Genomic DNA, 24,923 nt, shown 5'->3' on the forward strand with positions numbered 1-24,923 from the left:
TATATGATTCGTTCTACACAGGGCTGGATCACTCACCACACTCGTCGAAACGGACCTACTTACACCCTTCACGATACAGAGATTAGGAACTGCCCCAGGATATAACGCGTGGTGGAACTAGTTTTCTTCACTTGTCTTGATGAAGTCTAGGGTTGCACATAATGCTAGCGAAGAGACGCCGAGTAACGACCGCCCTATCTGGCCATGCATTCAGAAAAACACCGAATGCGAGGGAGCCGTCGCGTGACATCGAACGAACGCAGTGAGGTTTCTTATCGCGACTGAGTAGCGGCCAGTCATGGGTGAAGATAACCAGATAATTCAGAGACTGGGCGGGCATTTTGATCATCTCTTCGTTGACACGACACCTTCTTTTGCAGAATCTTTGCGTAACTCGTGTACGGAGGACTTCAGTATGGCGATCCTGACTTTTCTTCTACGTATCGTCTCTCTGGCAGTAAGTTGCGCTATGAAGATGACTATTGCCCAGAAGTTCTAAGTGTAGTCAGATTACCGTCATCGTCGGATGGCTGGCTTACAACATCCTCCTCCACCCACTTCGAAAATATCCGGGTCCACTCTTGTGGCGAGCATCCCCTATACCCCGCATTCTGTCCAGATGGAGGGGTACCACAGTATTCGATGCGCACCGCCTCCACGAACAATACGGTCCAATCGTGCGGTTGAGCCCCTGGGAATTGAGCTACACATCCAGTGATGCATGGAAGGGTAATTGCAGCCTTACCTCTGTCTGCATAAAGTTTCACTGATTCCAAAAGATATCCACGGCACAGGCAACTCTGCACCTCGAAAGCCGCTGCCGAAGAATCCTCTCGCTAACCCTCCGCCTATGTCAGGTGAGCCGGGTATCATCGACGTTTTGGACGACGAAAAACATCGCGAGCAACGCCAACTCTTCAACCAAGGCTTTTCCACCCGAGCATTAAAGGAACAGGAGCCTTTGCTACGCAAGCATGTCGATAGACTAGTCGCGGCAGTGCGGTCGCGCGCTGACCAAGGCCTTGAGACAAACATGGTGGACATGTTCAATTTCTTGGCTTTTGACGTTATGGGAGACCTGGCGTTCGGTGCATCTCTTGGTCTACTGGAACGGTCAGAGTACAACAGCTGGGTACGGGTGATCGTTGCGACTATCAAAGTCGTCACTATCCGCATTGTTGTATTCTACCATATCCCATTTGCATCCAAGATTTTGCCGCTGTTGGTCCCGAAGCCGATGAAGGCCAAGCGGGATGCTCACATGAAGTTCGCCGAAGACCGAGTTAGAGAAAGACTGGAAAGGAAGACTGATCGTCCGGATCTCTGGGGCTTGATCACTGGTGGGCCTGATAAGAAGAAAGCACAACTGTGTTTGGATCAAATGGTCGGCAATGCAGCCCTCTTCATGGTGGTGGGCTCAGAAACCACGGCAACTGTGCTATCAGGGACGCTATACTTGCTGTTGAAGTCTCCCAGGTGTATGCGCAGACTCAAGAAAGAGATTCACGACAACTTCATTTCAAAGGAAGAGATGACCATAGAGGCCCTGCCGAAGCTTACGTACATGACCGCAGTCCTAGACGAGGCCATGCGGGTCTACCCCGGTGCCCCAGAAACTTTGGCGAGATTGGTTCCAGTAGGAGGAATGCAGATCTGCGGCGAGCATGTCCACCAGGGCGCTACAGTATTCATCCTCCATTACCCAACGTTTCACTCTTCACGAAACTTCGTCCGACCAGATGACTTCGCTCCGGAGAGGTGGCTACCCGAAGGTGCCGTTGAATTCGAGAAAGATGATAAGAAGGCCTTCAATCCTTTCTCGGTCGGCCCACGCGCTTGCCTTGGAAGAAAGTAAGTCCACCACCCCGGTCACCGTCACGCATAGACCTAATTTTTCCCCACAGTTTGGCACACTATGAGTTGAGGCTGACTCTGAGCCATTTGCTCTGGGACTTTGATTTCGAGCTTGACGAAAAATGCGATGACTGGTTGACCCAAGAGACATACTCTTTCTGGCTGAAACCCCCACTCATGGTCAGAGCTCGAGCTGCAAATCGGAAACCGTAATCCTACACGTAGTTTCAAAGGTAGATGTCGGATCGAACGCCACATGGAAATAAATATGTCAATGTATCTCAGCGGTTTTGGTTGTGTTGAATCATACACGCATTCTTTACGTCCATACTTCCCTAATACCTCTTCCTTTGTAATCTTCAAATAAGTCCAATTTCATTTACCGTCATATCCGCAGGACGTGTGGAGAAATGTCTCCAACCGAACTATCGTGGATAAGTCGAGGGAAATTACACACTCGTCTAGACGAGAGGTTGTCTGCCTGTGCTTCGGTACCTATTGTGACCAACAGATAACAGGCTCTCAAGGCAGAAAGTTTGCCGCACTGCTTCGATCTATCAGCAGCGTTACGAATCATCAGGAGACCACACGCCGTTGAAGGTCCGACATACGTGCATTGTTCTCGGTTCTGCGCCGTATCATTCGTGCCTTTCGTAAGCCAATTTGTTGCTGTGGCAATCACTATCACCGTACTTACAAGACTTACACTTATCGACCTTCCGTAATCGGGTTGCGGTGGAGTCTAGAAGGCTCTCGTATACGTGGCGGCGAAACTTGTATTCGAGATACAAAGAAGCTCGGCTTTTCTCTTTTGACCAAATGCCCGAACAACCTGGTAGCGGAGTGCCACGATTCAGGAACACGGACAACAGCGTACATCATTCTCGCAGAACGAGAGGGTGCATGATACGAGGGCAAACTTTTGAAACAGATGCTCCCGACATCTTGGTGCGAATCGAAGACGTAGTCTGATCGTGCGAAGCGCACTGCGAATGGTTGAAGCTAAGCAATTGTTGCGTCGGCGACCGTTCAACCGTGCACCCCCCAGGAACCCCACAATCTTCGGCAGTTTAGGAACGCCTCGTAGCTTGTCTAAGCTTGTGTTACCAAGATGTCTTGGGTGTGTAAAAACTCCGATACCGGAATGTGGAGGCTGTGGACAGACGTGGCAGATTGTGGTGGCGCACACCGTTGTAGGCCATAGCCTTGAGCGTAGTGCCGTTGCCTCTGAGAAGGGAAGCCGATCGAAAGCGCTTCAGTGGGTGCTTCAGTCACATCCACAGGCACGAACGATTGATGTCGATGCCCAAGTAGATCGCGCAACGTTGGTTCTCGTTTACGACTCGTGTTCTTAGTCTAGGTGGCGGTGATCTACCCAGTAGATAAGAATCATATTATGAAGCGGTAGGTCGTGGCACGAGACCGCGCTCAAACATCAGGTCTCGTTCCGTGTTGTGAAGTGACAACGTCGCGATAGGGTTGTGGGCATTTTGAGTGCGGTTGTTGCTACGGTTACTGATATAAGTTTCCAAAGTCACGGCTACGGTGCATCAAGAATGGCTGGGGTCTGCTTATGCTGACTTGATGGACAGCCTTAGACGGCTGTTCCGATACATGATTGTGCGGCGTTGTATATCTTCATAGCGGGGATCGCGGTGGTTTTTCCGTCGGAACCATATGGTAGGGGAAGTTCGTAATGACTGTATATGGAAAGATTTCAACTACATCTTGGGTTGTACTATTGCCAAGCGATTTATTGGGCTTGACAACGTAAGGCCGCTCAACAAGACTTTGACTTATCGAGTTACTGGACATGCGGCCGCGATCACTTCATTGACATACTCTTCTGATTTTCATACTTCAGCTGCTTCGCAAGTTACTTATGTTTGCGATGCTTCTCATTCAAAAGCCTTTTTTGCGTATGGAACAAATGGATTATGGAAGTTGTGAGTGGCTCGTCATCGGTTACAGGTTATCGCAGTGCCAAGGTTGAACTGGATTGCAACCACGATATGGCTTCGATTTGGGACGGACAAGATACGATTGTGACTAGATGAAATAAACTGAAAGTATATTGAGGCTGGAATTGGGTGTGATTTGTGACCATGGATGATGCCGAAGATGTGGTCGCTGCGACGCGTAGATCTCGGAACAGTGATTATGGTTCCATACCAGCAACAATGGAACCAACTCCACAACTGTCGCTTACCACGATGCAGTTGATTGGTTACGGCGCTTGGTAGGAGCAGAATTTCAGTGAACGTGGGAGTATATATAACCTACTTCAAGTCTCCCTGGCTTTACTCATTTCTCCATCCACGTACAATACACAAACACACACGCACTCCATGGCCGAAATCAAAGCCTCACCAGACTGGGGTTGCTATCCGGAGGAAGACGCCGATACGAAAGAGTTTTACAGGCAATCAGTAGATTATCGCGGTCCCGACCGACACCGCAAGCCTGGAAAGTACTTCCCAGTTATCCGAGTTCCAGCAAGCCAGCTATGGCAGCCTCTCTGTGGAATCAGTATACGAGTATTGGTGTGAAACCGGTAAAATTGCCACAGTGCAGTCAGATAATACTCGAAGAAATCCTGACACCGGAACAATGCTAGCCGCCTACCGTTTCGGCCTAGAGATGAGCCGCGCAGGGTGCGCCGACTTTCGCGACGCCATAATAGATGCACTAGCTGAGCATCTAGACGTGCAGAGAGAGCCTGACACGAGCTTACTTTGTCAACTTTTCGAAGTCGTTGAGAGCGTACCTAATTCCAGCCTGGAACGACTTCTTGTATTTCATGTCGCGTTGAGCACTTATCCCGAGAGCTTCAATGCCATTTTGATCGAAACAGACAAGCACTTCAGACAAAACATTCGCGAACAGATTAAGGAGTTCCCCAATGGAGCGCGATACTATGATATCTGGGACAACTTCATGCTCAAAAACCGCTGCAAGTTTCACGAACATCCAACAGGGAGATGCTGGAGGCCGACAGATTTGGGATCTGAAGCCGCGCCACCGGAAGATAAAGAGACAGCGTCAATTTGGAAACCAAGACAGGAAACGAAGAAGGTAGGAGAGGTGGATCTTGGGGAGGTTGGCTGGTTTGGGCTTTAGGACTCGCCATGAATGCAGTACACGATGTAACGCAATCTCGCTTTACTCTCAACGATCAATCAAGCGGTCCTGCAGAAGAAGCTCAGCATTCATGATCTTAACACTTTCAGTATTGCCGTTTGAAGAATGAACTCTGATATACGTGATTGCGATTCATGCAATTGCCGGAGATCAAACCATAGTATGGGTGTCACCGTCGTACGCGCTCATGTTCAACACTACCTTGGACGAACTGGAGTTCATGATTGGGGCCGATGGTGGAAACTAGACTGCTGGGTCATGGAGAGGTCTCTGCGAGAAAGACAATGACAGCTAAGGCGGACATGAATGATAACTGGCGAAGATCATCGTAAACGAAAGATGATGGTATTATGTTGTGAGGAAAGCATCGTATCTAGCTCAGAAGTTGCAATGTTAGTACTCTGTTACGGGAAAGCGTCGTGTTTTGTGAGTAGAGAAGGCGCGGTACCTTCAAAAGAGGAAGCAATTCAGCACATCGCCAATAGGGACACAAAAGCGGTGAGCACATAGCAGCACTTTCTTGACTTGAGCACGGGCTTAGAACCTTGCTTGAATAGAATGATTTGAGCTTCAACATCGCGCATCGTACTCTTCCCGTTTCCGCAAGACACACGTACCGTACCGTTTCTTCGTTTCCGCTTCACAAGTAACATACCGCTACAATGGAGTGCTGCCAACCCTCTGCCGATTTCCTGTGTATCTTAATTGACCATCCTCGTATACCGGTAGAGGAGAAGGAGGCTATACTGAGGCAAATCGCCCACCTAGCAGAACTGGAGGAGGATACTCTACCGTCCAATCCTGAGGACTACTACCTCTCTCTTGGTACAACAGAATCTGAATGCGAATCGCCGCTCGAAAGGCGAGCTGAACGCAGCCCTAGTGGCGAATCGCCATCACCTGAAAAGGTGAATCTACGCGGAGGGGGTGGCGCCCCAGTGAAGCCACGATGGCGCATATATGACCACGAACATGCCATCAAAGGATGCAATTTCCAGGTGGACAATAGCCATCTACCAGGGGCTTTGCGGCGCGGTGAGCATGATCCGCCAGTGTTGATAGCGGATGATAACTCCGGGAGCGCAAATGCGCTATACGATACGATTGAACAGACTGTCGTATTTTTCAAGATGGTGTTTGGCCACGACCCCGGTCTAGGGAAGAACTACTTGGTGGCTTCATAACACTACGGAATGAGCGTAATTGGAGGCCGTTGGAGCCTAACAAAAGGCAGGCTGTCTTTGGTGATGGTACCTCTGTCTTCAATAACGCTGCGCACTGCAGTGACCTGTAAGTTTTGAGTTTCCTTATCACTTCTTTCCACCTATATTCCCTAGGTAAAGTAGCGATACTTCCTGTTCTTCCTCCATATATCTACTCCTTGAAGTATATAACTATACTATATTAGTATAAGATGTGTTTTATTCGCGGGACATTAAGTAGATATAGGGTGAAGCACGAATTGGCGCACGGAATTATCTTCGGAATGTTAGGTTTCCGTACGGGGCTTACAAACACCCCTTTTGAGGCTCGAGTCTGGGAAGAGGGAATGGCTCTTTGGGAGCACTTTGCAGACTTCGTTGCCCTCCTTAAAAAGAGGTACGATGACCCTGCCAAGCCGAATTACCTCATCGAAGACACCTTCTTCAACCCTAGTTTGGGTTGCCGCGCGCTTCGAGACGCGCTGAATCCTGGAAATGCCTGGCAGTACATGCACGACGATGGCAAACTGCGTTCGGATACCGGCATCGGTCACGTGTGCAAACAGTACTCGGCCGTCACGTTCTACGATGTTTCGCGCATACCTACTAGAGCATTTGTTTTGTTCAGTCAAAAAATCGACTACAAGGTTGCTGGCCGGATTTGGTAGCTCGCCATTCAGAGTCTCAAGTCTAGCAATGGCGTAAGCTTGCAGATTACCATCTCCGAGTTTGCAGACACAACTCTGAGAGCGACTATGGAAATTAATCTTCAAAACACAAAGAACCCCCTTCGGGAATCCTGGGCGATGGTGGGAATTTTCAATGTATGAGGGATGGCCCTCCCATCGCTTGAAAACACAAAAACATTGATCGATACTGCTTACAGTGTGCAAAGTATTGCAATCTCAACATTACTGCTTACTATCCGAGCGGACAACTTCCGCATCTTCCTCAGCATGCTCCAAACTCTGCTCCTTGCCTAACTTCGGATCGCGGATAACCAGCGAGAATGCGACAAGAAGCACTGCAAGACAGATACCCGCAATGCAAAGTAGCTTTTGCACATGCCGATATGCCTCAATCACAGCAGTACGTTCGGCCGTGCCCACTGGATACGAAGCAGCGAACGAAAACGGATCGCCGTAAACGACGGATGCGAGGGAAGGATCTCCAATCCGACGAGCCAGCTCATTCGGTATGATTTGCTGCCACATGGCACCCGAGACCGTATTACCAAGCGCACTACCAATGTTGTAAGTTGCGAGGTAGATGCCTGTCACGATGGCGACATCTGTCATGAATCGTTAATATTGCTCCTCTCATCGAACAATTGGGAACGACAGGGGAAACTTACGTTCGTGTTTTGTTGCAGCTTGGATGCTGGCCTGTGCAGGATATGGGAACATGCCTCCCGCGATACCTAAGCATATCTGCGCGCCAACAATGCCAGAATGCGATGAACCGCCCGAGCCACCGCGGAAGCGAATCAGAAGGCCGAAAGCTACCACGAACAGACAAGTGCCCGCGATGATGAACGGCTTGAGGCGGCGAACTTTGAATACAATTCCACCGAGGATCAATCCGGTGATGACAGAAGTGAAACTGTACAAAGAGCTGATTCGAGTTGCGCTCTTGATGGATTCGTCGAATGCAACGACGAGTACGGTGTAGAGGAAGTCGCCTTGCATAGTCCATGCGAAGTTCAAGGTGCAAGCGATTCCAAGAGCACCCCAGACGGCGCGATCCTTGAGAAGATGGAAGGGAAGCATCGGATGCGGTGCTCTCTGCTCCCACATGACGAAAATGGGGACGCACAGAACCCCGATAATGAGGGGAGTGATGACTTTTGCCGTACCCCATTGCGACTGTTCGCCACCCGCAATAGTAAAAGGCTTTTCGGTAGTCAGCAAAGCAAACATCTAAACAATGCAAAAGTATACCAACTCACCGTCAGAATGCAGCCGAACACGACGATCAGTAGCACGATACCAGGGACATCCATTTGCCAGAAGAGCGCCATTAGCAAGTTCTTGGTACTTCCATGGACCTGGTACGGCGTTTGGTACTTGTCGAGTGCTCCAGCCTTTCGGGCTTGTCGGCTTGACCACATGAGCGAGGCAACTAGCGGGATGCAGCACACAGTGTAGATGATACACCACATGCCTACACCCCATCGCCAAGTCGTTTGGTTGAGCACAGCCTGACTGACATCCCCACTAACCCACGTATTGATCAAGAACGGAATAGCGGGTATGTAGGAGAAGAAGAGGCGGGAACGAAGGGATGTGATGTCGGCTATGATGACTTCGATGAGGACAATGACAGTCGTGTAGCCTACCTGGTAAAAGACTGCACCTGTAGCGAAGGACTCGACATCTTTGCTGGCAGCTTCGATGACTGTTCCAAGGATGTAGAAGAAGATGGAGAGGACGACGACTTCTACACGGCCAAAGACATCGGCAATCTTGGCAGCGGTGGGCTGCGCGGCGGCTGCGATGACACTTCTCAATACATCTGGAGGACAGGTTAGCTTACATGCCGTCCACAATTACTAGATCATAAACTGCATACTAATAGTGGCTAACGTCGAATGTTCCTGGAATCCTGCAGTAGCGTATGGCTGATAAGTGTACCGTAGCGTTCCATCCAAACCATACGCATACGCGACAAGGAAGATGCCGAAGAAGATGCAGCAGCGATTGATGAAGGACGTGTGAGCGTTGAGAGCTTCGATGCGTATGACACCGGGGGACTTTGCACCGGGTAGTGCTGCCGGAGACTGAGAACCATGGTTGGCGGTGGAGACGCTTTCTTGCTTGGTACGTGAACCGACGCCTGTCACAGCGGTGTTGAATTGGGCATTCTTATCAACGTCAACGTCGTTGTCGCGAGACATGGCGATTGACGGGTTAGAGCAGTTGGTTGTAGTGCAAGAGTGCTCTATTTCTAATGACGCGCTGGATGGTCTTTTATTTGTACCAACGCTGGGCGAGTCAAGTACAGGTGAAAACCCAGATGGCCTGACATGTATTGAATAGGCAAACACTCCGTACATTCACCATCACCTTTCCTCTCTTGGAACATGCGACAAGCGAACAAAAAGTTTCTTAGAGATCGGGATCCAGTAAGATGCCGTAAATCCTGCTTTGCATGGGGGATGGCGTTCGGCTAAGACTGATTGATAAGATTAGATGCAAATTTTTGTTGTCTTGGCGTGCCGACTCCGAAGCTCGGAAATAGTGGTCGAGGCCTTGGCTCTCGGCTCGTGAGGGCTATAACGGATACTTCGCTCCTTGATGTTGGACACAGCATTGGGTTACAGTCGGTTGTATACGATAGAGTGAATGGAGATCTAATGCGTGGCATACAGCGCGGAGTTTTTGCACCAATGTACCGAGAACAGCGGTGAGTTACCGGCCTTCACTTGAACTTGCAAACATGTATGGGACTACAAGGAAGCACAGCTATGGACCAAGTACGACGTAAGGCGCCCAGGTGGATTCATCTCTGCATCAGATTTCCCGTGTTTGCTAGTTGGCGTAGAGTAGCGTGAACGAATTCCCAACATTGACCCTCATACGAGACTTGCTTTTCTCGCTATGCCACTCCACGAAACACTCCGAATTCCCGGTGGGATCTGGAGAGACGGAGATCGTCTTGGCCACTTTGAGCAAGCCTTAGCAAGGCTTGCGTGCTATGGCAATCACGTCTTTCTCTCGAATTTCAAGCTTTGTCACAGTCTGCTCGGTTGCAGCTTCATGCAGTAGTCTCAACTGCCATTTGAAGTTGGGAATTGACCGATGATCAGCATTTCATTGCTGTTGTAACGGGTGAAAGTACATCAAATATCATGTTAGTGATTTTGTTGTGTCCACGGTTTGCTGGGCAGTGGTAAAAGAGTGATTGTAGGGGATCTGTAGGTGTATGATCCTTCACTGGGAGTAGACGTGACAGGGTGATGGTGAGAAGTTATCAGAACTCTGAAGCAGATTAGCGACGTGACACAAGTGAGCGCGAGCTGTACCAAAACACATATCTTCTGTGTCTCTACCGCACAGTACGACAAGGTTTTGCTGCGTTCCTGCCAACGATAGCATTCTATTCGCGACCGCTGCTGCGATGCAGTGTCCACGGAAGGGCGAAGCTTATCGATGCCGCGAACAATGATCCATGCCCGTCTTCCAGGCGAACGTCCAGAGACTGCATCGATGGATAACAGTAGAAGCATAATTGTGTGGCCGGGACAGTAGAATGATGCAATGGCCACAGCTTCGCGTACACTGTGACTGCAGCGTGATATGAAGCCTGATTTGCTGAGGATGATTATAGGCTGCGGGTCACGATACCGTACACTAAGTGATGTACGGCTAGTGCTGACAGTGCCGAGGGTGGATATGCCTTGAGAGATCCTCGTGCTTTCATCTCCACTTTCTAGCTTCAGCTCGCTGAGGTCAAGCAATAATCCGTTCTTGAAGTTGCTGATGCGTAAGGCTGGAGTAGTACAGCCGGCTTATTGTGGGAGAGCGGCTCTGCCGACAGCATCGAGTTGAGGCGATGCTTTTTAGAAAACATGCAGATTGCTACCTAGACGCGACTGGTTGTCATAGTGCATTGAGCACCTATGAGTGTGAGCGACCATGCAGAGTGTGAGGACAGGACTCAGTCAGCACCGTCTTCAAGTGGGTACGCGTGCGGGATATGACTATAGAGAGTCTGGTCGCATCTCAAGCCAGGGTGTCGCGGTTCCTTACCTTGACCGTGTAAGATATCGTGCTTGCGAAGCTGCAGTCAGCAATGCTTCCGCTGGAGAGTAACCGTTTGGGCTAATTAGCGAGACTGGTGCGGTTGGGTTGAGAACGGCCGCCATCAGCAACGACGCCGCCGTTCCCCGCCACTGTTGCAACTGAAGATGATCAACCGCAACTTCGGCCGACGCTGTAAGCAGAAATGGGTCGTAAGGTAAAGATTCTAGTGTGAAGAGATGGGTCAATCATGTGTTGAATTGCTGGCGTAATGCAGCTTGCGTATGTAGGCGTCGTAGGCATGCTCTTGGTTGCAGCAATGCAGAGTGGTTGAAGAAACGCCGACTAAGCGGTCCATCGGCCCCAAACCGTTTCCTGGGGTCGTTTAGATGGGCTTCGCGCCACCATCTGCATGGCTATCGAGTTGGTCCAATCTCTGGTTGGGCTTTGTCGCAGCGGAAGTGAGCACCTCTAAGCTCCACCCCTACCGTTTAGCTGGATTATAAGGTCGTGGTGTTCAGCTGTCCATCTTGTCGAGATACTTGAGCCTTGCGTCCCCCATTGCGAGTCTCGATCCGTGTTCCATCCACTACGGAGACTACTCGGTGCTTTGCAAGGCTCAGTCAGTACTTAGCAACCCAAAATAGCGTGAAGCTCCTCCGTCGCGCTACAGCTGTGTTCGCCAGCAACGTCGAACAGCCATGGACTACTCTTACTTTGGTGGGCCCCAACAGCCCTACAACCATTTCTTGGGCATGCAGCACTCGTTCGCACATACTGGATTGGACACAGACACGACGCAAAGCATTGTGAGTATGGGCGCGGCGTTCCGGAAGACCCCGCAAACCGCCTTAGTAATCTGACATGGCAACAGGAGCCTCTCGACCCCGTTCTCTATCCAACGTCCTACGATGCCTTTGGCTTCAACAACGGCTTGCCGACCCCGCAGCAGGGCTCACCGGAGAACATAGCAGCACACACACCCATGCCTGTCGGCAGTGTAGACTCGGGACTTGGCGCCGAACTCGAAGATGGCCAGCCAAACCAAACACGGAGTAGCAGCGAGGAGAAGGACAACCTGACGCCTGCCCAGAGCAGGCGCAAGGCACAGAATAGGGCAGCGTATGTTGTCCTCCTTTCTCTTCTAGTGTCACAGCATGTGCTGACTCGCGTCCCAGCCAGCGCGCATTCCGCGAGCGCAAAGAACGCCATGTCAAAGAGCTAGAGACGAAGCTCTCCGCCCTCGAATCAAGCACACACTCCCTCCAGTCAGACAACGAGCGCTTGAAAGCCGCTCTACAGCGCGCCCGCACCGAAAACGAGATCCTACGCGCTACCAGTGGCCATTCTCCCGCAGCCTCGCGTCCCGTATCCGCTAGCTATCCCTCGCCAGGCGCCCATCTCCCACTAGAGGATGATGAGGAACATGATGTGGACTACAATGTCGAATCACTTACTAACGGCACTGTTGTGAATACAGCTGGTAGGGAACATTCACGGAGAAAGGCCAAGGGGAGAGAGGTTCCGGCTGCGCAGGCTTGGGACCTCATACAGTCGCATACGCTCGTCAAGCAAGGTCTTGTCGATGTGGCTGATGTATGTGAGCGACTGAAAGGAAAGACCAAGTGCGATGGTCATGGTCCGGTGTTTGAAGAGAGCACGATATGGCAAGCAGTCGAGGAGTCGCGCCGTTGCGGCGGTGATGAACTCATATGATTGCCCGCTTTCGTGCTGGAAGATTCTTTTCTCGTCAATACCCCTTGTGTCTGTTCTACTTTTCGGGGCTGGCAAAATTGCTATGCGGTTTTGGGCGTTGGGCGTTCGGCATGCTGTAGCCAGACGAGCTGTCCCATGGAATGGGCGCTTGAGTTCCGGGGAGGCATTGATCCAAGGCAAGATGTATGTACTTGCAAAAAGGCTGTTGGGCTTTTCACCTTGGTATTCATTCAGTGCCTCTCGACGTGGCAACTCGATTTAAGAAATATCTCAAGAAATATCTCAAGAAATAAAAATTCTCTGATTCATCACATTTCCGCCACCAGCGCTCACATGTAGCGTAGCAAAAGTGGTCACGATTCCTACTATCGTATTTCACACCAAGGATATGTCGTAGCCATAGCAGTACGAGGATAATGCACGAACAAGACACACTTACCAAACACTGCCCGACACCTAACCGTATCTAACATTTCCTAATCAAAACGAACATCTGCAAGCACATCATAGCTCATCAAAACCCCGCGCTCGCTAATCACCCGTCATCGTAGACTACCATCCAAAAAGAGTAATACGTGTTGAAGTATCCCGCGTTCCCCGCACAGCTACATGAAACTTCATGCGGAAAGCATAGCCGTAAAGACGAGGTTTTTGTGATGTAGCCTATAGGCTGCGGACGTTTAGCACGGTATACAATGAAACATATGCACACCTTACCCTTGTCCAACAACCGTTCCAGGCGCCGAGCTAGCTGTCGTCGGCACCGTCTGTGACATATGCATGTGCGGGTGATGAGTGTTTCATGCTCAAAATGTGTAAACGAGGGATAATGTGGATGAGTGGTATGGCTGAAACGGTGGATGGTTATCTATTGGAGCTTCCATCCCATCACACCACGAGTGCATATGCATAGGTGCTACGACCCGAAGTTCAGATTACAACTACCCTCAACACCAATTGTGCATGCTCGGTAAAGAATGTTGCCTGTGAAGCGAGCTCCATATCTTCTCTATTTCGCTTCGTTCGCCATGTCATTGGTTGCGTTTCCAATGCATCACTATGGCAATGTTTGATGCAAGAATGTGCTCACCAGTGGATCGACAATTGTCCCTGCCTTGTTCACGGTCCATAACTCGCAACATGTTCCCTCCTAGAGTAGGAGGCTAACCCGTTGCGGCACGATACTTCGGATGGGGCATGTGTTGCAGCCAAGGGAAAACAGCTAACCGTGGCTGCTTCAATCCCAATCGCTATCGTCGTCGTCGCCCGCGGTGGTCCCCTGTCTTATCTTGCTCTGGTTGGTGTCTGCATCGTCCCTTTTCTTTTGTAGGCGCGAGTCTCCTAGTCTGACCGCGCCCACGTCTACGAGAAGTCTTTCAAGATCTATCGCAGCTCGTTAGCATATTGTGATGCAGGATTACCCCCTGAAGCTAAAGCACGTGACTCACCTTGTACACTTGTCCTCGGCCCGTTCAGCTGCATCAGCGTAACAATCTGCCTCTTGATATCGCCATCCTTGTATATCAATACGGTCGGCGTGTTCTTGTCCGGATATCCTTCAATGCAAAGGTCCGCCCTCATCTGGCAAAACTTGACGTCTCCGAACCTCTTCGCCAGCTCCCTCCAATGTTCAATCATGACTCTTGACTCCGTGTTGGTACCTGTCGAACTTGTTAACAAGACAAGAACATGTGCCTTCTTGCTTTCTTCGGTCACATCTGACGAGTAGTCTGGTTTTTGGATGTGGTAGACTTGGTTGTAGACTGAGGCGGTGGTTATGGAAGAGAGCTCTGCCATGCGCTTTTGGCGATATGAATCAAGGAAGTCGTCGTCTTCCTCGTCCTCTAGCTCGGCTAGTTCGTCTAGGTCTTTGCCTTCTAGGCGGTTTTCGTGGGCGAGTTCACGGGCTTGCTCGAGCGCTTCTTGGATCATGGGCGTGGGCGATGGGGGCTTTTCGGGGATGACACCATGTTTACGGAGGATGTCATTCCTATTGCGCGTACATCAGCGCTGTAATTTCTTGCTTGGGGTTGATGGTCGAGAGACTCACCATTCTGTGTCGGCGTTGGGGTCGTCAATTGGGACGTTGACGGGCATGTCTGGCATCTGCATGGTTGAGGGTTATGAGCGGAACTCGTTTCTATAGCTAAGGTAAACGTGTGGTGTGGAGAGGTTTAGTGGGAAGGTGTTCTTGTTGTAAGAGTCTGGTGCCTGAAGTGTCAGATATTTCGACGAACGTGAAGCTCCGTCATGGACCCTGCCAATCTGCCCCGCCCCCACCTCAGCTCCACGCGACACCCACCCATGTCTCTTTGAAGGCTGCATCTCGACTCCTCAACTGAAAGCTGCGCCACCGCTTACTTAATCATGCACTCTTTCATTCTTCCGCTGGTGTCAACGTGCAATCCGCAAATTTCCTTTGCGGCCATCTCCAATGACAACTTGATCGGCCTCTTTCTACTGCCCTTGCAATATGCACCTCTTGCGACGTGAGACTAACGGCGAGTTCAGCCTCACCGAGTACTATGGAACACCGCCACCCTATGCTATACTTTCGCACACATGGGGCTCTGATAGCGACGAAGTGACCTTCAAAGACATTGTAAAAGCGAGAGGCAAAAGCAAATCCGGCTACGAGAAACTACGCTTCTGTGCTGATCAAGCTGCCAACGACTGGTTGGACTACTTCTGGGTAGGATCTCGAGGTCATCCTCCTTGCGTGCATGACTAATGTTGCTAAGGTCGATACCTGCTGTATTGATAAGAGAGATAGTGTAAAGCTTTCTGAGGCGATCAACTCCATGTATTCTTGGTACCAACGTTCAGCCCGATGTTACGTATATCTTTCCGACGTTGTAGTACAATCGAGATCCATCAGCGATTCCCGTGGATCTGAAGCGCCGCTCAGGCAAACTTGGAAACTGGCATTCCAGAAGAGCAAGTGGTTCACCAGAGGCTGGACTCTCCAGGAACTACTTGCTCCATCTTCAGTTGACTTCTTCACTTCTCAGGGACTACGTCTACGGGATAGAAGAACACTCTCGCAAGAGATTCATGAGGCCACAACGATCGCTTTAGAAGTTCTGCAGAAACATTCGCTGTCACCATCTAGTTATAGCATTGAGGGGCGTACGTCATGGGCAGCAGGGCGTGAAACCAAGCGAGAAGAGGACGCAGCCTATTCTCTTCTTGGTCTCTTTGGCGTACATTTGCCACCCATCTATGGAGAAGGTCGATCGAACGCATTCGATCGTCTTCACTGGGAAGTTGAGCGAAAATCAGCCATTGCACCAAGAACGGGCGTCTTGCCTGCAACTAGAAGCACAGAGGGCGGCGTTTCAGGCACAGAACCATTGCCGATCGCACCCAAGTTCAATCAATCGACGAAAAGACTGCCTGTAATTCTACCTCCTTTCACAGACTCCAAAGGACGTCCGGTTCTACCTCCTCTATCGTACTCGGATGAACATTGTCCTGTTCCAGCATCGATGGAAGAGACTTTTTCTGAAACAGAATCGCTCGGAGCCCACGGCGGAGAGAAGTACCGGTTATCCAGTAAAAGAATGACGCAAGATGATGCGACAGAAATGGAATCGTGGTGGGATGAAGCGATAGCTGCGAACATGGACACTTCAGGCGCTTACGAGAAGGTTGCAGTATTGCTAGTAAGGTGGGCAGATGAGCTCGATGAGCAGAAATCCCGCAAAGAGGTGTGTGATCTCTATTAAGTGTCCATACCGTAGCCATTGATAAGGTCGCTAACACGTACTGGTGGCTACCGTAATTTATCTCACTCGCAAAAATGTACCCTCAAATACTATGCTGACTCCGTGGCAGGTGGAGGATCTTGAATATGTCTTCCGTGCTCGGTTCAGATTCAATACCACTATTGTCGCGCTCGACGCCTCGAGCAGACCTCAGCATCAGATGGACCGATCTCTTGCCACATTCGTTGAGCAGAATGACGGGCCTCGCAACCTGCTGATTGTGTACTATACCGGCCCTGGCGCATACCGCGAAGACCAAAAGCACCTCGAACTATGGTCCGAATTTGGACCCAGATTACAACGCCGACGGAGCCCTCCTGTGAACTGGCATAGATCGGAGGAGATGCTACGATCTGACGAAGTTGACGGAGATGTTCTCACGATAGACACACCACATGAAAGCAAACAACTTACTAATCGGATGACCGAAGACAACTCCCCAAAAAGAATGATAAACCGGACAAGACGTTTTGAACTGATGACTGCCTTCGAATTCTACTTAGCAACAGCGAGGCCCGGGAAATCTTCATTCACTCGCGCTTTGACCAACGCTTTGACCGCGTTGTTAGACCAAAATGTCTGCAACCCATTCTCTACATTCAGTCTGAATCAGCGGATCCGTGGATATCGCCCGAGGTCTGCAAGGAATTGTACGCACTGTTCGCTACTTCCTAACCGAAATCATATTTTTCTCACGCCAACAAGGTCAGCAGCAGAGCGGGCAGCGCAGCATCAGTCAGAAGTCAAAGGCTACCTGAAACTAGGCTTCGAGTTTAGCGACGATTCCCTTTCGCATGCACAGATTGAGAAACTTATAAAGAAGTTGGCGGTCATTGGAGATGACGCGGATATTGGACTGCAAAGGATTGAGTGGCTCGGATTCCAAACAAAGCACAGGTCAATCATACCATTCGTGCGAGCGGTACACGTGATTCTGCTTGCAAAGCGATGGAGGTTCCTCATGCACAGAAAGCTACGCAACCGCGAAAAATATATGTTTCGATTCTAGTGGATAGAAAGAAAGGAACTTGAATCAGCTTATGCGACGCATGATTGGATGAGGGGCATTGATCGACGAGTCGATCGAATTGTCGAGGATGTACGGCACTGACTCTTTTTCGACACTCAATTTACAGGATGCGCAAAGATCGGAAACACTCCTGACGCTCTGATGATTTCTATCCAATGAGTGTCACATATCCCTTGCTCAGATACAGGTACCACACGGGCGGATGACGTGGCATCATGGCATGGCATCCGGGTATCGTAAACTGGATCGCTGGTCGAAAGTAGATCCGTGGCACGAATCCACTCGAGTTCTAGGCGAACAAATGAATGATTGGTCCAAACGGATGCATCTGTATCCGAAGTTGAGTTCGCCCATAGGGATTCGAAGAAGAAAGAGTTGTAAGACTTGTACTTGAGTTCAATGGCGGATATGGTCACAAAATGGACGTGAGGGCACGACCCATGTCTTGAAGCATGATTCCGTTTCGTCTAAGGGCACATCGGCCTCCGCAATACGCGGCAGGGTCTGCCTGTTGAGAACATTCTAGACTAGCACTCTCCAGCGCATCGATATACTGCACTCCTACCTCAATTGTGCCCAAATAATCCCACCCACAATTACCACTGGTACAAGAGAACAAAGGGTCTGGTTTGGGTATTATTTTGGACGATAGTAGGCCAGTATGAACAGCAATTTTCATGATGAAAGGCAATGAGAACTCTGGCAATCATTATCGCATTAGCAAGGTGTATCTGTAGGGTATGGTTACCGCAAAAACGTACCTGGAGCGGCATAATCATCCTTATTATACCCCTTCGAGCCATTGTATTAGAATGCAGCCGATGTGTAAGCTGACGGAATGTCATCTACAACGCGAGCACCATAGTATACCACAGTCTGCTGGAAGCAAGGGCCGACGGCCAGCATCACAACTGTGAGTGAGGACAAAGCCGACAGAGACGAAACAAGTGACATGGCATGACGGAGCCAGAATAGCCAGTTCACCATATACTCCACGACTAGCTCGATTGAACAAGACAACGTCTCCCAAGGGTCGTTCAGTCTTCGCAATATAAACGCAACTCCGATGGCGGATACATTTGGTGATTGGGACCATGATACACGCGCGGGATAAGACTGAAATGATGATAACGATTATGTTGAGTGAGACGCGTGCGACCCAGGGTGAATTTGGTTGCTTATCGTACATGACTAGGGGGTGGGGGGACGAAGAAGCCGATCGCGACGAACGAGAGGCTGAGAGAGAAGAGTTCATAGAACCATGGACCGAGTGAGAAGCGAGCAGGGCGCAACGAATCACGGAGAACGACTTGCTTTTTGTCGTTCATCATAAGGTTTCCTGCGACGATGCCATAGATGGACTAAAGAATCATTTTTAGGAAACTACTAGGCGATACGCTATAATCAAGGTCTCGTGGATATCGATCTAGGAAGATGGAGGTCGTACCACCGCAAAGCCGATCTGCTTCAAGCATCCCATTACCACTCTAACAAGCACTCCCAGACACGTTAGCACGAAGCGCAGCAGGATGTTTACAAAGTGAGTGAGAGAGCGAGTATGTGGACTCGATGATATTGTGGGATTTACATCGCGTCTCTAACATCCCAACTTCGACGGCAGATTTGATTACGTTCGCGAGGGTCAAGAACCCGTATTCCCATTTGTCTTGTCTAAGATTGCCCTTCTATATTCTCCGTTGCTATCCTTTTACTATAGATGTACGTATAATGGTATCCACCAATGAGAGATACCGCAAACATAAGGGGGTCTAATGAGCGTAAATACCTTACCTTCGCACAAGTGTCATTCATGCCTGTAGTGCTGAGTCCATCTGCTTCAGCTGTTGGTAGATGTCCGTTGTATAAGGCACTTGGACTCCTACACGGGCAGCTTGAGCGACTAAAAAGCCTAGACATGGCGCGTTAGTAAGGCGGTCGTGAGATGATGAAAAAAGCGATGCATTGCCTACCGGTTATGGGAGCCAACTCTAGCGCTCGTCCTCGTCGAGCATCGAACAGCGTCGATGTGACGATGGGTTCGCATGATTTCGCAATCTCAAGTACCTTCTCTGGAGCCATCCCCCCCATTTCTACGCCGCTTGCAATTCCGATCTGACATGCTTCGTCAGCAAGGTGGCGGACCAACTCAATGGCGGCAGGAGATTCAAAGAGCTCGTGAGTGTTGACTCCGGTGAGAGCGGTCATGGAGTTCCAAGCGTTATTGAAGACGATCTTCTGCCATTTTTCCAGTAATGCGTTGTCAACGACGATGAACTGTTCGTCGCACGCAATCAAACTCTCGATTGCTTTCGATTCTACGGTAGTGAAATCGGTTTTAGAAATCCTCCCGTAGACGCCAGCATGGAAGGCGTGCGGCTTGATAGACGTGCGCTGTTCGGTGACACCGGGTGAGACCTGACAACAGACCAGGTTACACACCATGGATATTATAGGATTGTTCGGGAAAGCATTACGTAGGGCTGCTTCGTTCCCCAGGCCATTCTGTGTCGACACAAGGATGGTGTTGGCGGTGGTAACTTGCTGGAGGTCATGCAGCATTTGCAGGCGACTCTGCTCGGTCTTGATCTTGTTGGCGAGGATGATGTAGGCATAACCTGATTGGGACATGCATTGCAGTGCAGAACCAGCTTCGAAAACGTGATGGGGCGTGAAGACACCGTTGCCCCAGATTGTGGTGTGCAGCTGGAAGCCTTGTTCCTTGACTTGCGCAAAATTGGACTTGCAGACAACCCACACGCGGTGTCGTCCCGTACGAGCGATCAACCAGCCTAGGACAGATCCAACGGCTGTATGCAAAAGCGTGTAATTAGTGGATGTTCAGGGAAGTGTTTCGTCAAGGATCCTCACCACCAGCGCCATAAATGAGGACGTCACAGGTTTCCATGGTGCCGCAGTAGTGACAAGACAATTACAGCAGGCGTGTACCTTATGCAGCACCTTTCGACATCTACTGGGGCGCATTATCAGCTAGCACGCCATGCACGGCGAAGGCGATGCCCACGCGGTTAGCTGGCCGCATTGAGAGAGTCGAGTCAGCGCGGCATGCGATGATACGACTCATACTACTTGCCTCCACTGGTGTTGTGCCAAGAGCGAACGCGCGCATATTTCCACGCCTCAACACGGAAGGATGCGAGTGGCCTTCTCACGAGAGCTTTTGAGTGAATAAGAAGCCCCAAGGAGACTAGCGCGTGCCTCAAATGTATGATTGGCCCGCGCTACAACTTTCCTGTACGCGAGGAGACGAACCTCTTAACAGTGGTGCCGTAAGATGAACACGTCGGTAGATAAAAAGGCTCTTCTGTATCGTTCGTAGCTGTGACAAGTATTCCTAACACTCTTTTACGTTGGGTAGCCCAGCTGTGCTTGTGTCGCTCGCAACCATGCCGTTCGGCTCCCTCTGGTCCCGGTGGACTAAGAACTCAGCGCTACACACGTACATCTATGCTCAGACGCTGATTTCGTTGCCCTTTTCTGTTTTCAGCACTTACACCACTTACCAATTGCAGACCGTCGGCTATGTCATCGGCACTGACCGCGATGGCCTTCCCTGCATGGCTGACTACTGTTTGGTCAACTGGGCCGGCACGAGGATGGACCTCAACTCAGTCCTGCTCTACATGCAGGCCTTTAGTACCGGCCTTTCGGGATTAGTCACACTGTTCTTCGCCGCATACTCTGACTACTGGTGTAAGCCTGACTCCTGCTTTATGCATCCTGTTTCCGTGCTGACCACATATAGCCAAAAAGCACTTGCTTATCACAATTCTCTTCGTCTTATACGGTGTCATCACCATCCCTGTTTACTGGCTACAGGCCTACACCGAGTACGACTTCAAGGTTCTGACCGCCTTGCCCATCCTTTTCAACATCGCCACCAACATTCTAGTCGCCCTGCTCAACATTTACATTCCCCATTGCATGCGCCAGCATGTGGTTGCCAACACCACTGCGACGAGCGAGGAAGTTCAAGGCGCGACAAAACGCACGTACGGCTTCAAGATGGCTGCACTGGGAGCCGTGGCCAACTCTGCTGGGGCTTTGGTCATGTACTGCATCGTCATTGCCATTCAAGAGACCACAACCAATGTGACAAGTCCTGGACTCCTCGTCACCACCATAGTCGGTTTCATCACCATTCCCGCTGCTGCTGTCTGCTACTTCGGCCTCCCTAAGATCCCTGCCAAGCCCAAGTCTGAGCTGAGAGGAGGGGTCGCAGGCCCTCTGATTGAATTTTTCGGACCGTTCAAAGATATGTACAAGCGTCGCAGCATGACACTGCTCTTAGTTACCTACACCATCTACATCGACACCCAATACGCAGTTGCCTCGGTCGTGGGCCAACTATACTATGCTGAAGTGAAGCCAGGAGTTCTCGAGTACACTCTGTATTCTCTCAGTTCGACCATCTGTGGCGTATTGTGTAGCATACTGTTCTTGTGGCTCAGGCCTATCACGCCCATACGTCTTGAAGTTTGGCTTTTGATTGGATATGGCGTCCTTGCACTCACCGGAGTGTGGGGTTGCATTGGTTTCGCGGATGTTAATTTTGGCTACAAGGTGCGTCAAGAAGACGAAACTCATCCCTGTTTCTTTCCATATTCCGTGTGAAGCTAACTCAAAATCTTTGCTAGTCGCGGTGGGAGTTCTACGTGCAGCAATTCCTCGTTTCTCTTTCCGGTATCATCGCTATCACCAGCTTCCGCGTCTTGTTCTCGGAAATGGTGCCACCGCGTAATGAAGTGCGATGGTTCAGTTTGCAGTATATCATTTCTAGTGCAACCGTAAGTCCTCCTCTCCTCTCCTCGTACGGTGGTGTGTATGTTGGGTAACATTCTAACTGTTGTTCTTTCGACACAGGTGTGGGTCAATTATGTCGCAAGTGCGCCGTTGCAAAACGCGACGAACAATCTGCGATATCCGCTCGTACTCAGTACAATATTCGGAACAGTAGCGGTGGTACTGGAGCTTATCCGGGAACTCCATCCATACTTCAAGCGAGATAGAAAGAAGTGGACAGCACATGACCTGACGGAAGCCGAAGCGGAGGCCCTGGTTCGCAGCAACGGCAGTGATAATGGGCGGATTCCAGACAAAGGTGACTACCCAGTGTCTAGTACAACTGTATCGCATGTCAAGATGTAAACCCTCTGTATTATAGCCTGATCTACTCAAGTTGGGCCGCTTGTGTCCATTTTGTACATCGCAATTATCTTTTCGTGGAGGACAGTTCAGAACGTGTATATATATATGTCTGCCTTGATCCGATCCCATTTTCCGGAATTTATTTGCTGTTATGAGACTAGACCAAAAGTCAGCTCTGATGAGCACATTCTTTTCGGGGGGAGGGGGTTTGGGCGCGGCAAAAGGCGAAAGCAGAATGATTTCATTCGCAGGACAGCTAGTGCCTTCGGCCCCAGTCAAGCGAATACTATCACTGCAACTATTTAAGTGACGCTCGTCTGCTCGTCGAGAAATGACACTTGCGTTCTCTTGCAGCAGGCGTATAACACGTTAATAGCATGGCACGTGGAGAGCAGCGGTCTCGCACGCTATTGGACATCGACTTCGATGCGCTCATCGCAAAGCATCTGAAAGAAAACCACGTACCTGGGATAAGCATTGGAATCATCCATGACGGCAAAATTGAAATCAAGGTAGACTTCTCATAGAACCTGTGGAGTAGGGACAACTTCTAACAAGGGCAACAAATGATAGGGCTACGGGTTTGCACAGTTGCCATCGACGCCAGCGACTCCGGACACATTGTGGCTCGCCGGCAGCGTCGCAAAAAGCTTCACCGCAGCAGCCATTGGAAAGGTTATTCATGATGCGTCGCCACCATCTGTGTCCGGCAACGTCAATGTCCGATGGACAACGCCGCTGCAGGCCATGATTCGCGAGGATTTCGTTCTCGAAAACGGATACGCCACTGCACACACAACCATCGAAGATGCCCTATCCCACCGCTCAGGATTGCCAAGCCACGACATGGCGTATGGTTGGGATCATGCATCAGCTCGCGACGTGGTGCGTCGCGCGCGACATTTGCCGATGAATGTAGAGCCGCGAACTCAATGGCAATATAACAACATCCTATACGCTGCGGTGGAGATGTGCGTTGAGGCTGTGACGGGGCGCACACTCCCCGAGGTACTAGAAGAACGGATCTGGAGGCCTCTTGACATGCTTTCAACCACATTTTCGCTGATTGCGGCCCATAATAAGAAGGACTCGACAACGGGAACATCTAGACTTGCTACCGGATATTACTGGCATGAAGAAGGCGAATGCTTTGTTCCGGACGAATACATGGACCTGACTGCGGTGGCCGGAGCCGGCGCTGTCATCTCTTCGGTCAACGATCTCGTAAAATGGATGAACGCTCTTCTCGATGTCTCTTGTCCTCGCACGAGACGAAGTACTGATTGCTTTCTCCGCCTGTCATTTGTCAAGATCTCTTCCAGGAGATGACCACTCCTCGCGCCATTATCCCGCACGGAAGCACATCCATATGCGACCACTGCAGCGGCCCATCAACCTACGCTCTGGGATGGTTTTTGCATACTATAGGAACCAATCGAGTTGTCTCGCATAGCGGTGGCATGGTCGGCTTCGGCACAGTATTGTACCTGGTTCCCGAACATGGTGTGGGCTTCGTCACTATGGCAAACACAATGGGATCTAGTAACACGGTGGGGCAAGCTTTATTTCTCGAGGTACTGCAACGACTGAATTTGTATCGACCCGATCCCGTCGAACAGCACGAGATTCTACGTATGACACCCACCTCGACCATACCAGCGGAGGACCAAACCAATCACCCATCCCAAACACTCATGCAGCAACCAGCACCACTGAGGAAGAACTGTGATCGGCTCACTGGCTCTATCGAGGATTACCTAGGCAAATACTGGCATCCAGCGTATGGCGAGTTCACCGTCAAGACCGCTCATAACATAGACCTCCTTCGTTCCATGGCTAAAATGGAAGAAGGTATCGGAATTCAAGCGAACGAGCATGATGTCTTTCTTCAGGCAGAGCCCTCGTCACGGACATGGCCCTATATTTACTTGCTGAAGCATGATCAGGGCTCGACGTTTGAAATGCATGGCTTCTTTCCACACGGTCCTTTACCCGGGGAGAGAACACTCAATGGCGACTCTGCAAACCCTAACGAAGACTCTGCGTATAGTGACGGCAGTATTGGCGCAGGAGCCCTCATGAATGGAACAGGCAAAGTGCCGTTCCAAACTGTATATCAATATCTCTATCAAGTGAAGGCAAAGTTCGAGACGGGAGATGTTGACAGGGGCTCTACACTGGCAAAGCGGCTGGGGATGGAACTGAGCGTGGAGATGACAGTGTCAGAAAGAGCAGAAAAAGATCCATCTGCGGGGATGATTTGGCTAGAGAGGATCTAAGGAAGCACAGGTTTGGTATTGAAACG

At 50.3% G+C, this 24,923-nt stretch overlaps 10 protein-coding genes across 10 annotated transcripts; 7 read left to right on the forward strand and 3 right to left on the reverse strand.

The window, feature by feature from the left end:
• Positions 1–415: 415 nt before the first annotated feature.
• On the forward strand, positions 416–2,067 carry ALTATR162_LOCUS8358 (uncharacterized protein; the record flags this gene model as incomplete). The annotated part of the gene is made up of 4 exons (XM_043315988.1): positions 416–457; positions 510–729; positions 780–1,851; positions 1,905–2,067. 4 exons carry the CDS (start codon positions 416–418, stop codon positions 2,065–2,067), a joined length of 1,497 nt encoding a protein of 498 aa, XP_043171923.1.
• A 2,397-nt stretch (positions 2,068–4,464) lies between these two features.
• Positions 4,465–4,974, forward strand: ALTATR162_LOCUS8359 (uncharacterized protein; the record flags this gene model as incomplete). Its single annotated transcript, XM_043315989.1, has 1 exon — positions 4,465–4,974. The coding sequence occupies one exon, from the start codon at positions 4,465–4,467 to the stop codon at positions 4,972–4,974; it is 510 nt and encodes a 169-aa protein (XP_043171924.1).
• Positions 4,975–5,657: 683 nt separating this feature from the next.
• Positions 5,658–6,179, forward strand: ALTATR162_LOCUS8360 (uncharacterized protein; the record flags this gene model as incomplete). The annotated part of the gene is made up of 1 exon (XM_043315990.1): positions 5,658–6,179. The coding sequence occupies one exon, from the start codon at positions 5,658–5,660 to the stop codon at positions 6,177–6,179; it is 522 nt and encodes a 173-aa protein (XP_043171925.1).
• Positions 6,180–6,481: 302 nt separating this feature from the next.
• Positions 6,482–6,865, forward strand: ALTATR162_LOCUS8361 (uncharacterized protein; the record flags this gene model as incomplete). The annotated part of the gene is made up of 1 exon (XM_043315991.1): positions 6,482–6,865. The coding sequence occupies one exon, from the start codon at positions 6,482–6,484 to the stop codon at positions 6,863–6,865; it is 384 nt and encodes a 127-aa protein (XP_043171926.1).
• A 243-nt stretch (positions 6,866–7,108) lies between these two features.
• ALTATR162_LOCUS8362 (uncharacterized protein) lies at positions 7,109–9,093 on the reverse strand (the record flags this gene model as incomplete). Its single annotated transcript, XM_043315992.1, has 4 exons — positions 7,109–7,488; positions 7,552–8,089; positions 8,146–8,711; positions 8,769–9,093. 4 exons carry the CDS (start codon positions 9,091–9,093, stop codon positions 7,109–7,111), a joined length of 1,809 nt encoding a protein of 602 aa, XP_043171927.1.
• A 2,547-nt stretch (positions 9,094–11,640) lies between these two features.
• Positions 11,641–12,655, forward strand: ALTATR162_LOCUS8363 (uncharacterized protein; the record flags this gene model as incomplete). Its single annotated transcript, XM_043315993.1, has 3 exons — positions 11,641–11,748; positions 11,814–12,061; positions 12,118–12,655. The coding sequence occupies 3 exons, from the start codon at positions 11,641–11,643 to the stop codon at positions 12,653–12,655; spliced, it is 894 nt and encodes a 297-aa protein (XP_043171928.1).
• A 1,237-nt stretch (positions 12,656–13,892) lies between these two features.
• Positions 13,893–14,767, reverse strand: ALTATR162_LOCUS8364 (uncharacterized protein; the record flags this gene model as incomplete). The annotated part of the gene is made up of 3 exons (XM_043315994.1): positions 13,893–14,038; positions 14,104–14,645; positions 14,706–14,767. The coding sequence occupies 3 exons, from the start codon at positions 14,765–14,767 to the stop codon at positions 13,893–13,895; spliced, it is 750 nt and encodes a 249-aa protein (XP_043171929.1).
• A 4,493-nt stretch (positions 14,768–19,260) lies between these two features.
• ALTATR162_LOCUS8365 (uncharacterized protein) lies at positions 19,261–20,357 on the reverse strand (the record flags this gene model as incomplete). Its single annotated transcript, XM_043315995.1, has 3 exons — positions 19,261–19,361; positions 19,423–20,259; positions 20,321–20,357. 3 exons carry the CDS (start codon positions 20,355–20,357, stop codon positions 19,261–19,263), a joined length of 975 nt encoding a protein of 324 aa, XP_043171930.1.
• Positions 20,358–20,856: 499 nt separating this feature from the next.
• Positions 20,857–22,618, forward strand: ALTATR162_LOCUS8366 (uncharacterized protein; the record flags this gene model as incomplete). The annotated part of the gene is made up of 4 exons (XM_043315996.1): positions 20,857–21,163; positions 21,216–22,033; positions 22,108–22,257; positions 22,334–22,618. The coding sequence occupies 4 exons, from the start codon at positions 20,857–20,859 to the stop codon at positions 22,616–22,618; spliced, it is 1,560 nt and encodes a 519-aa protein (XP_043171931.1).
• Positions 22,619–22,995: 377 nt separating this feature from the next.
• On the forward strand, positions 22,996–24,897 carry ALTATR162_LOCUS8367 (uncharacterized protein; the record flags this gene model as incomplete). The annotated part of the gene is made up of 3 exons (XM_043315997.1): positions 22,996–23,130; positions 23,192–23,876; positions 23,930–24,897. 3 exons carry the CDS (start codon positions 22,996–22,998, stop codon positions 24,895–24,897), a joined length of 1,788 nt encoding a protein of 595 aa, XP_043171932.1.
• Between the last annotated feature and the right edge of the window lie 26 nt (positions 24,898–24,923).

The sequence above is a fragment of the Alternaria atra genome, assembly GCF_907166805.1.
Source record: "Alternaria atra isolate CS162 genome assembly, contig: 29, whole genome shotgun sequence".
In the NCBI taxonomy this organism is placed as follows: domain Eukaryota; kingdom Fungi; phylum Ascomycota; class Dothideomycetes; order Pleosporales; family Pleosporaceae; genus Alternaria; species Alternaria atra.